Consider the following 12,450-nt stretch of genomic DNA (forward strand, 5'->3'; position numbering starts at 1 on the left):
TCCCCTTCAGACCTCCCCCAGATCCTGGACTTCCCCAATCCCAGCCTCTCACTTCCCTCTGTCTCTCGATCCCCATCTTTTGAACCCCATCCCATGGTTTGTCTGGACTTGGACTTGGCTCTCTCGCTTCTCATACATACATTTATTTGTTCATTTATCAGGTATGAATATGGCATCTTCTGCGTGCAGGACGTTGTAGTAGACATTAGGGGATCCAATAGGAAAAGAGACAGACCAGGGCCGTTTTTGACCATCCAGTCCCAAAATTGAATTGCCCCCTCTGAGCAGCAAACCCTCCTCTTCTTCCCTCCCCGGCTGCTCGTTCTACAATTGGGCACATTTAAATACGTTCTAGGACTTTCTTCCTCAGGCGTTGTTTCTGATACTATTTGGATTTTTTTTTTAAACTTACCATTCTTTTTCAGATGTTGGTTCTAGACCTATCTCCTATTTTAGGAAGATATTCTCAAGTTTTCTTTACTGCTCTGCTTTTTTCTGTTTTGTTCTTATATGTACTATAGAGTGACCTTCGTTGTAGCTGTGGTCCATGGTAACACGCAGTACTTTACTAATTTATTCCATTACTTATTCTTTTGCAAAATTTGAGATATCATCTGGTGGGGCCCTTTAATTTAAAGGTGGGACAGCTGAGCCCAAGAATATGCCTTGTGGGCTCAGGCCCAGATTCCCAGGTCTTCTGTTTCCCAGGAATGATGCTCCCCGCCCCGCCCCCCCCCGAAAATGTTTAATAGACACAGTTAGTACTAATAGCAAACACTTAATACCTGCTATGTGTGCAACAGCTCGCTGAGGTAGATAGTATTTTCTCCCTATCCGATGAGGAAATTGAAAAACAAACACTAAATAATTCGTCTAATTTCATATAACTAGGTATGGACCCCAGAAAGTCTGATTTAGAGCTTGTCTCTTTTTTTTTTTTAAATATATTTTATTGATTTTTTTACAGAGAGGAAGGGAGAGGGATAGAGAGTTAGAAACATCAATGAGAGAGAAACATCGACCAGCTGCCTCCTGCACACCTCCTACTGGGGATGTGCCCGCAACCAAGGTACATGCCCTTGACCGGAATCGAACCTGGGACCTTTCAGTCCGCAGGCCGACGCTCTATCCACTGAGCCAAACCGGTTTGGCTAGAGCTTGTCTCTTAACCCTTACACTATATAAATAACTTCTGTTTGTCTGTAACTTAACACGTTAAGCGCCCAGTCACCGGTGACTGACGCTATACTTTCTGTCCGGAAGATAAAAAGTGTTAAGGATAAGAATAAAAACATAACATTTTTGTGCCGGAGACATGATTGAGTGTGAATACTTTTTTGATCCGTTTTAAGGTCAGAGTTGAGGTGAGACATTATTTAGTTTCAAAGTCCAAGTGAAAAATGAAGTAGACTGGTTTCTCATTTCTCCAATAGCATCCTTAACAGTTCAACCATTGCCAAGGGGTTCTTCCATGGATTGTGTGTCATGTCATTGCTCTATGGGTAATTCATCTGGCTGACTTGGAATTAGTCATTGTTGAATTGTGCTTTTTAGTTACAGGTAGGCCTTTTCTATTAATATGAGTGAAAATTCCCCATAAATCAGTTAAATTAACTGAATGTTCAAAGTAGAATATACTTTAGTATAGCACAGTATATACAAGGTGGGGTAAAAGTAGGTTTACAGTTGTTCATATGGAAAGTAATACAGTAAATAATAATATGTGTACATTTGGGCTTTTGAGGGAGGACACAATTAAATTTTGTATTCTTACAGAAACAACGATGCCTTTGTTTCTGTTTAAAGAGCAGCAGTATTAGATAATAGCATGGATGAAATATCCAGATCCACTTGGAAAATTGTATTTTGAGATCACAAAAAGATGACTTGTTTTCCTAGTTAACATGCTTTCTTAAGAATTGTAATCTAATATGCAATTAAAGTGGGTAGAATTATCCATTTCAGGACCTGAAATGGAGATATATATGTGTGTGTATACACACACACACACACACACACACACACACACACACATATTAGTACATTTGTTTTTCCACACATATCTAAAGCAAAACAGTGTAACTAGATTTAATTTTCTCATTTTATATACAGAAATAGTATACTTGGTGTTCTTTTCCATTAAAATTCACCCCAATGGTTGAAGCATGATTATGAATGCTTTTCCAATACATACTTGTTCCCAAGTTGGGGAAATAATATAACTTGTTAAATTTTAAATGGGAAGTTTTTGGGAGCTTCAGTTAGAAAACAAACCAAATCAGAAGCTCCCAGCACAATGAAAAACAAAAGTGTAGATGTATTTTGTGCCATTGTTAGTAGTTTTTGTCCCAAGCATAGTCTTTTGTGAAGTAAACAGGGTTGAGAAAAGTTAATTTAGAAAATAAAATGTTCTGTTTAGACTTTGGCTTAGAGTAGAAAAATAGATTCTATCTGTTGAATGATCTCTAACCTTGTAATTAGAAATTTTGCTAATTTTTAGTTTTTCAAGTTTTCTGTGCCTAACAGAAACAGTACTTACATAATACATTTTTGTACGTTTTATGACTTTTATGGCTAATTACTTTTGCTTTAAGAAAACATTCATTTCAATTATCTTTATTGTGTAGTATTGTTATAACACGTTTTACCTTTGATACTCTGTTTCTTTAGTCTTTTTAGCATATACTCATGAATTACTATTACAAATGGGAGTAGTTTTGCCCTGTGTCTTTCTTGAATAATGTGTGCTTATTTCAAACATGAATAAATAGGTTTTTAGTGTTCCTTTTCACACAAAACAAAACATTCAATAATTTGAAATTGTCGCTTATGTCTTTTCAGACATGGAATGTGGACCTCCAAGAATTAATGATAAACTAATGAGGTTCTTTGATCATTGTGAAAAGTTTTTAACTGAAGTGGAAAGGAATGAGACGGCTCTTTATCATGTAGAAGCCTTCAAAACTGGACCAGAAATGCAGAACATTTTAAAAAAAGTTGCAGCTACTTTGCAAGTGCCAGTCAACAATTTAAATGCAGGTAATGTGCTTATTATCTTTCATTTGAATTCTGAAGTAGTTAAATGGTTTTTGAACTCTGAAAATGGAAAAAATATGGAAGAATAAAAGACCCACAGTTGATTTTACAGTAAGAAAATAATATGTTTTCGGTCATGCTTAACTACTTTTAGATTGAAATTCTTTGAGTTTTATGTAAGCTAATGTACAGGATTTTTACTATATTCTGGAATTTTTTTGAGGTTAGAGGTAATATAAAGTTTCAACTTTCAGCATTATATATAAAACAAAAATTATTTTTTCTGTGTTATCTCCTCATAAAGTGCTTTTGAAGCAATTCAGAAGTACATGTTCATGTCTTGAAAGGGGTAAGTTTTAGAAAGTGAAAGGCACAGTAATGTGATTTTTTGTTTTTCTTTAGGCTTTAAACTTAGAGATGCTGAGAAAATGGACAGTCATGTCTGTCATAAGGTATTGCAGTGGAGATGAGCTGACTGTAGTTTATCATGCAACCTAGGACACTTGGAGGGTGAAAGTGACATTATTAATAACTATGCCAGGAAAGCAGGTGGAAAACCAGGACATATGGTCACTTAGAAATGGGAAGTTAAGAAAAAAAAATATATATATTTTTTAGGAATTTATAATGCATAGAGCAGGTGTTGACAAATATGCATACAAAAGAAGTAGGAGATGTTGGAGAAAAAATGCAGACAGGAATCTGTCAATCATGGAGACTGAATGCTTACCGTTTAAAGGATCAAACAAGTGAAAATGCCTAGACTAGGCTAGCATTTTAAACTTGAATTTTTCCTCTTTCCCCAAATTGGTTGGTCACCTGCCAGTTTTAAAAATTATTTATTTTATTAGGAAATAATTCAAGCATATATGTAATAATAATGGCTAATATAATGAATGTTGTTATACCCACAACTTATTTTTATCAAATTTTAATATTATGCTTCAGTTAGTTACTTTAAGGATATTGAGGTCTTTTGGTCCTGCTGGAGGATCTCATTCATCTCCTTTTCTTTCCACAAGTAACCATTGTCATGAATTGAGCATTTAAATCATTCCTTGCCAGTTTTTTTTGGTGTTCGTTTGCTTTGTTTTGTGGTTTTTTTTTAGATTTTTAAAATTGATTTTTAGTGAGCGAGGAGGGGAGAGGGAGAGACACATCTATTGTTTGCCTCCTGCACGCCCCCTACTGGGGATCCAGCCTGACTCCTGGGGCTGGAGCTATTGTAGTCCAAATTCTTTTTAGTTTAATGGGTCTGAAATTTAGATATCCTCATGGTTTCTCCTGGCAGTTCCAGTTCCTCCCCTTTGGATTATACAGAGTTAGCCTTAATCTTTGATAGCCAGGAAGAAACTGACAACTAACTTTATCCAGTTTCTTCAGTTGTGCTGCACATGGCATTCTATAGATATTTAGCCTTTGAAAAATTGCAAAGTAGTAACCTACAAATTTTACCTTTCCCCCCCCAGATTTGATTCAGGTAGCTTTTTTCACCTGTTCATTTGACCTGGCAATTAAAGGTGTTAAATCGCCTTGGTGTGATGTTTTTGATACAGATGATGCAATGGTAAGTGTTAATTTTGCAGTTTCTTTGCTTTTTTGCATAATTTATTATTGCTTGAAGTATCTTCTCAAAAAATAAGCAGAGTAGGGAACATTAACTATCTTTGACTAACTCATAATTTTTCTTACCAAAAGAGAGATTGCTTGTTCAGATAGGGCCTACCTACTTACAACTAGTTTGGGTTCATAAAACTCTGGAAAACATTCTTCCATTGTGATTTGATTTCTAGGTCCACCTAATTAAAAATGAATTTAACCCAATATCAGATTTTATTGCTGGAGAGGATTATAGAGTTAATATAATTTAAATTCTCCTTTTTATAGGAAGCCAAGGCTCAGAGAGGATGAATGGTTTTCCAAATGTCTGTTTCATTTATGACAGTTTGGATGATAAATTGAGTTCTGTTCCACCTGGTGATGGCAGTAATTCATCTACAATTTCTTTCTGCCTACTTCATATTTTTTCCTCCTCAGTCATATGCCTTCTTTGTAGAGAGGCCTCTGGTGACTTTAAGGGAGGTAAATTCTGGCCAGTTTTGGGATGTTAGAAGCCAGAGAGGTGAGGTAGGAGAGCATTACTTTTTTTTTTTTTTTAAGTATGGAGAATTGCAGCATTGGATAGAATTCTGGGGATGAGATAGTGAGATAGGATGTTTGTATGTATGGATCATTAAGGAATATGGACTTTTGAAACCTTAATCATCTTCATCCCTTGCATACATATGAAACCTTCAGTATTCCATATGAAAATAAATTAACTTCAAATTTTAACCTCAAACTTTGAAAAGTAGTATACTATTTGCCAGATAGAAGCAGGCTTTTAAGGTGAGAACTAATGTATCTTTGAAGGTAAAGGAGTGCTTTATTTTGTTCCTCGAAGACAAGACCAGCAAGCAGGTTTTATGTGGTATGGTGTCAATGTGGAACTAGGGCTCAGTGGCTGAGTTGGAAGAAGGGGAAAGGGCCCTCAGTAGATGATTACTTTAGGATGCTGAGCTCCAAAAGTAATCGGTGTGTTACATTTTCTCTCTGTGATCCTGAGTGTCATGATCTTTTTCTTTGTCCCAGGTACACAGTGTCTTTCTTATCTCCTCTAATAGTCCACAACTCATCACTTCAGAAACTTACTTGTGTTCCCTCTTTTGTTACGCCCTTTGCTTAGGATGATCATGAAATTTGTCTTTTAAATTGGGATACTTTTAAAGTGAAATGAGCACCATTAATAAGTGTGCTGGTGTAGATATAAACTGAGATTTATGGTCACCATTTATATATGTGTCAAAAAAGTACATTTCCCTTTTCTCCCTACACATACTGCTCTAGGGAAGAAAGCCAATGAGCAGAATTAAAGTAATTTTCAGTATTGTGTAAATGACTGAAGGTGTTGGCAAAAAGGGAATTTTAACAAAAGAATAACGTATTTGCCCAAGTTACTGCAGTTGTTGGAATATTTGGCATGTGCCCATCTTGCCCCCTGCTGTCTGCCTGTTTCCTGTTCTGAGTGGCTCTCCATGTGGTCCCTTCTGAGGACTGACAGTTTCTGGATTAAGTGCAAGCCACTCCCTGCAGTAAAGATGTACATCTCAGATCATAGCCAGCCTCTGCTTCATCTTTGTGTCACCTACTTGTATTTCTTTCCCTTTTCCTATTTGAATCCCTTTCCAATTAAACATTGTACTCTCCTTTTGTGCATCTTCTCTTTCTCTTCTGGGAGATAGTTTGATATATTACAAAAACCCTAGAAGTTAAGATGTTGGTCAAAGTAACACTTAATCTTTCTGTGCCTCAATTTCCTTATCTATTAAGAGACTAGAGGCCCAGTGCACCTTCTCGCAGTCCGGGACCCCTTGCTCCTTACTGCCCACCTGCAGCGGAGACCGGAGAGGCTCCCACCACTGTCGCTGGGCTAGCCAGCTGTCTGGCTGAGCAGTGCTCCCCCTGTGGGAGCGCACTGACTACCAGGGAGCAGCTCCTGTGTTTAGTGTCTGCCTCCTGGTGGTCAGTGTGCATCATAGCGACCATTCGTTCTGCCCTTCGGTCGATTTGCATATTATGCTTTTATTATATAGGATGGAACTATCAGGTGACTCAGGAACACCGCTATAACTAAGATTCTGTACTGGCCTTTCTCTTTTACTTTTTAAGATTACCCTTTTATCTCTTTATTGCATATGAATGCCTCTCCCGTATTTTGAAAAATTTCCAACTAACAGAAACTGTAAGAATAATACCATGAATGTTCGTGTCCTTCACCTATATTCACCAGTTGTTAACCTTTCTTTTGCTACATTTGCTTTTTTCGACATATATTAGTTACCTAGACTTAGTGGTTTAAAACAACACAAATTTATTATCTTCTGTAAGTCAGAATTCCAAAATGAATTTTATAGGGCTAAAATCAAGGTTTCAGGAAGGCTATGTTTTTCTGGAGGCTTTAGGGTGGGAGTGGGGGACATCCGGCCCTGCCAAGGCATTAGGGGTGAGTTAATTAAATGTTTGACCAAATATAGCAGGCTAATTTTTAAGTTGATAATTTTGTATGGCCTGTGAATGATGTTATAAATATTCAAAGGCCCTTGGCAAAAAAGGGTTCCTCACCCCTTTTCTGGTCTCTAGAGGCCACCTGTACTCCTTGTATCATTCTGACCTCTGCTTCCATGGTTATGTTTTCTACTCTGACTGTCCTTCCTGTCTACTTAAAAGGATTTGTGTGATTATATTGGGTCCACCTAGATAGTTTAGGATAATTTTCCCATCTTAAGATCCTTAACTTAATCACAAATTCCCTTTTATTATGTAAAATAACATTCAGAGGTTCTAGGGATTAGGATATAGACATCTTTGGGGGTCATTTATTCTGTCTACCACATATATGTAATCTTTTTCTTTTGCAAACCTCAAGAAACTTCATCCTTAAATACTTGGGCATGCATCTCAACAAAAAGATTCTCCTACATAACCATAATAAACTATAATTATATATATAGTACATATTATCTAATATACAGTATTCAAGTTTTCACACTTGTCTTAATAAAGCCCCATATTTGTAGCTATATATAGGTATATATAACCATTTTTATTGATTTCAGAGAGGAAGGGAGAGGGAGGGAGAGATAGAAACATCAATGATGAGAGAGAATCATTGATCAGCTGCCTCCTGCACACCTCACACTGGGGATCGAGCCTGCAGCCGGGCATGTGCCCTGACCAGAAATCGAACCTTGACCTGGTTCATAGGTCGACGCTCAACCATTGAACCATGCCAGCCAAGCTCAAGTCTTTTTGATGTAAAGTTTTAATAGTGCAAATAGGATTTTTTTAAAAATTCCAGTTATAACTACTGTTTCATTTCTGATACCATTTTTGTTTTATTTTCTGAATAGATTTGATAGAACTTTGTATTTATTTTAATTTCTTTTTTTACTTTTTAAAAATGTTTACTTTGGACTTTTTGCTAACTTTCTGATTTAGTTGCTTCTTTAACGTTTAGTTTTGTTTTGGTTATATGGCACTAGTCTGCTCTTGTTCTTAAACTTATGTCTTGTACTTAGTTTCTCTCGCAAGCATGTCAAACTCACAGCATTAAATGAGGCATTCAGCCTACCACCCGCAAGCAGCAGTTCTCAACCTGTGGGTGGAGACCCCTTTGGTGGTCGAATGACCCTTTCACAGGGGTCGCCTAAGACCATCCTGCATATCAGATATTTATATTACGATTCATAACAGTAGCAACATTGCAGTTATGAAGTAGCAACAAAAATAATTTTATGGTTGGGTCACAACATGAGGAACTGTATTTAAAGGGCCAGAAGGTTGAGAACCACTGGCCCGCAAGTTTGACATACCTGCTTAGGGGTTCTTTTGGGAAGAATGGCTCATAACTACTACATAGGCTCTCATGGACCTCTATTGGGTTACAGGTTTTAATTCTCTAGTTTTGGTTTTTATCTGATCAAATAATACTTAAGTACAAAGCTTAACTTTCAGGTAAAGAAAGGCTACCTTAATCACCAACTCCAATTCAAGACCATTCCACAGAGATTAATTACTGTTGTTAATTGATGTCTATCTTTCTACCCTTTTCTATTCTATTTATAATCTGTATCATTCTTAGAAATGTAAACAGTCTAGTGTCTGCATGTGTTTTAGTAACAAATGGTCATTTTACTATTTTTATTCTTAATTTGCTCTTCTCATTCAGCAGTATATCTTGGAGAGCTTCCATGTCAGTACTTGTAGATCTAAAATATAGAATTTTTTTTTTTTTTGAGAGAGAGGAAAGGCCAGTGGGAGAGAGAGAAACATCAATTGGCTGCCTCCTGCCTGTCCCCTACCAGGAATCGAGCCAGGGTCAATGCCCTGACCAGAAATTGAAGCAGCAACCTTTTGGTGTATGGTATGATGCCCAACCAACTGGGTCACACTGGCCAGGGCAACAGTGTAGAATTTTTAATTACTGCATAGTATTCCATAGTATGTGAATACTATAGTTTAGTTAACTCTCTATCTATTAATGATATTTAGGTATTTTCAGGAATATTTTTTTGATTCCTGTAAACAGTGTGCTGTAAGACATTCTTGTATGTTCTCTCTTATGTTCCTCTGTGAATATTATTTTATTAGAAATGGAATTAAATTGATCTTAGAGATAAATGTTTTTATGGATTTTGCCAATTTGCCCTTTGAATATCTACTACAATATACATTACTTTTAGCAGCACCAGTTCTCCATATTTTTGGCCTACTTCTATTCCTTTTATTTTTGCCAAACTAATACATTAATCAAAGTAACTCATTTTCTGTCTGATTTCTACCTTTCTAAAATTCTTAAAAATTCCTGATCTAATCTTGGCATCTTTCTGTACTGTAATAATATTCCATGTATATCTTTTATTTTTCTGTATATATCTTTGCTATCATCTTAATATAATTTTAGAAGAAAGGAGATAGGAACACATGTCTGTAATAACCCACTGTTCTGAACTGTTTTGGATGCTGGACTTTTGGCTGTGAGGTCTAACTTGCTTTTGCATGCTGTCCTCTACATTCCCACAATTTAAATTCATATGTCAACATATATCTATGTGTGGCATAAATCTTTCGGTCCAATTAGTAAGTACTTGAAATGGTAAGTGTAAATTAGGGAATCTGTTACATGAATAAAAATGTAATGATTTAAAAAATGATTTTGAAATTTTTATTTTTAGGTATTAGAATATTTAAATGATCTGAAACAATATTGGAAAAGAGGATATGGGTATACTATTAATAGTCGATCCAGCTGCATCCTGTTTCAGGATATCTTTCAGCACTTGGACAAAGCAGTTGAACAGAAAAAAAGGTAAAAACTTAAAAAATAATTTTATTTTTTAATCTTCACCTGAGGACATGTTTATTGGTTTGAGAGAGAGAGAGAGGAATGAGAGAGAGAGAAACATAAATGTGAGAGAGAAGTATTGATTGGTTGCCTCTTGCATATACCCCGACCAGGCACCAAACCTGTAAAACCAGGCATATGCCCTGACAGGGAATCAAACCCGAGGCCTTTCGGAGTACAGGATGATGCTCCAACCATCTGAGCCACACTGGCCAGGGCATGATGTTTATTCTGAGTGCCCAGTTAAGCTTATTTTTAAAAACAGGTTTTGCTTGTGTATTTGGCTCTATCCTCTGAGCCAAACCAGCCAGGGCTAGATTTGCTATTTAACCACTGTTTGAGCAGCTATGATTAGAAAAACAATGAATTTAATAAAGAAATGTGATATACCTGGATTTTATTCTACTCTTTCCTTCCCCATTATTTCTATCAGTATATTTCTATCCTGCTTTTTCAAAGTAAAGTTTATATTCTGGAATGTAATTGCTTGCCTCATGAGATCTTTTTTTGTGAGTGATACCCTCAGACACCAAAATTAATTGCTATAAATATTTCTTATTTTCACTGAATAACTTTCATTATCCTTTTTCTAACTTTTCATTGACTCTCAAATCTCTGGTATTTTCAGATTTCACTGGGTATGGGTATGGCTTTTTAAGATTGTGTAGTTCCATATTTTAACATAAGATGGCAGCATTGAAATAAATATATAAAATAGCCATTTGGTTAATTAGCCCATTATAATGGGAGAGCTTTATCTTTTAAAGTTCTTAGAAATGCATGCAGATTCTAAGTCCTCAGAACCTATTCTTGCTGGTCTTTTTGCAAACTTTCTGAAGTCAGTGTTCCAGGGAATTTTAACTCAGTGTACCAGAATTTTAACCTCAGTTTTAGTGCTAGTTATTGAAAGAGACTAACTAAATGAGGTAAAAAGCAATGTACTCTGAATGCAGATTCAAATGGCCAATTGCTTCTGGAAAGATACTTTTTGATTCTCAGTGGACTATAGGTCTGTGATACCTGGAACTTTGTTTATTTCACCGCTCTCTCCTCAGTGCCTATGAACAAGTGTGGAATGCAGTTGGAATGTTCAGTAGATATTGAAAGACTATCCACAATCCTTTTTCTTTAGTATTCCCTGTTTTAGTCAATGACACCATCATCCTCCCAGGCAGCCAAGCCACAAACCCATGCATCATTTTTACCCTGTCTCCCTCATCTTCTACATCTACTCCTAATATTGTGATTTTTTTTCTTTTGGTTTCCAGTTTTATATCAATCTCTTCCACTTTTCTTCACCCATCACTGCTACTGCTATTGGTGGAAGTAGGGGGTCCACATCTCCATATGTTGCTAGTGGAAGTGGGCTTCTTGCGATATCCCAAGAAGATGAATTTTCTGAGACTCACGGGGGAGGGTGAGATATTGTAGGAAGTTTTATTTCTGTGGAAAGTTTTATTTCAAGCCCCTTAGTTTCCAAGGTTTCATTTCCCTCAGTACCACCAAGGAAGAAGTCCCATTTTGCCTTTAGTAGGGCTATAATCAGAGCCAGTGTCTAGAATTTTTGTTCCATATTTGCACTCTCCAGTTCAGCATCAGGCTAGCTTAGCTTGTGTTCCCAGCTTCAATCCATTAGTCCATTGTGTGTGGAGTCCGCATGGCTGTGGGCCATACAGGGGAAATGTAAAGAATCAGTACAAGAGAGCTCCATGAGCCAAGAGCAATAAGAGAGGATTCCTTTGTTTAGGGATTATGTCTTCCTAAATTTTCACAGGCTTGCATTGGCTGCACCCATTCTAGCCAATCCATGGTTCCCCAGGCTTGACTGACAGGCAAGTACCTTCCCTAGTCACCCCAGCTTCACTGTACATGCATCTGTCTCCCCTTTGTTGGACTCCTTTATCCCCAGTGATCTGCAAGCTGCCCAGTGGCCATGCTTTTAATGTCTGGCCTTCCCTTTGCTCCTTTCCTATTAGTAATACCTACCTAATTACATAGGTATCACTACCACCTCAGTTTATGCTAGCTAATATCTTCTCCTAGATTTTAGCACCTGCCTCCTACGTGCTTTCCTAAATTTCAGTGTTACTCCCATTCCACTCTAACACAGCTTACGCAGACAGAAGGTGAATACATTTAAAGTACTGTCTCAAAGAACTCATGTCTGGTTTGGAGGATATTTGTAAAACCACTAAAAAAAGTGCTGAAGGAGAATAAATTTGAACTGTGGGGTTTGGTAAAGGCTTGATGGAGGGAGGAATCTTTGAGCTTGGTTACTGAAAACTTCTGTCACTAACCTCAGCATATGAGCCCTTAATATTTTTGATTTTTTAAAAATAGCTCTATTGAGGTATAGTTGATATAAACAGCACATACTTAAAGTGTTCAATTTGATGAGTTTTTATATATATACTAGAGGCCCGGTGCACAAAAATTTGTGCACTGGGGGGGGGGGGGGACCTCCACCCAGG

At 36.9% G+C, this 12,450-nt stretch overlaps 1 protein-coding gene across 3 annotated transcripts in view; it reads left to right on the plus strand.

Annotated features, from left to right (window-relative positions):
• Positions 1 to 2,799: 2,799 nt before the first annotated feature.
• MINPP1 (multiple inositol-polyphosphate phosphatase 1) overlaps positions 2,800 to 12,450 on the plus strand; it is a 40,597-nt gene continuing 30,946 nt past the window's right edge. Inside the window, exons 1-3 of one of the 3 annotated variants that reach the window (XR_001364001.1) lie at positions 2,800 to 3,039; positions 4,506 to 4,603; positions 9,810 to 9,943. Coding sequence is in view for 1 of the 3 variants with exons in the window: in XM_005875934.2 (XP_005875996.1) it covers positions 2,844 to 3,039; positions 4,506 to 4,603; positions 9,810 to 9,943 (428 nt within the window). In the remaining 2 variants the exon portion in view is untranslated. The remainder of the gene's footprint in view (positions 3,040 to 4,505; positions 4,604 to 9,809; positions 9,944 to 12,450) is intronic. The other 2 variants (XR_001364002.1, XM_005875934.2) reach the window with 2 other exon arrangements.

The sequence above is a fragment of the Myotis brandtii genome, unplaced genomic scaffold (assembly GCF_000412655.1).
Source record: "Myotis brandtii unplaced genomic scaffold, ASM41265v1 scaffold475, whole genome shotgun sequence".
NCBI classification, from domain to species: domain Eukaryota; kingdom Metazoa; phylum Chordata; class Mammalia; order Chiroptera; family Vespertilionidae; genus Myotis; species Myotis brandtii.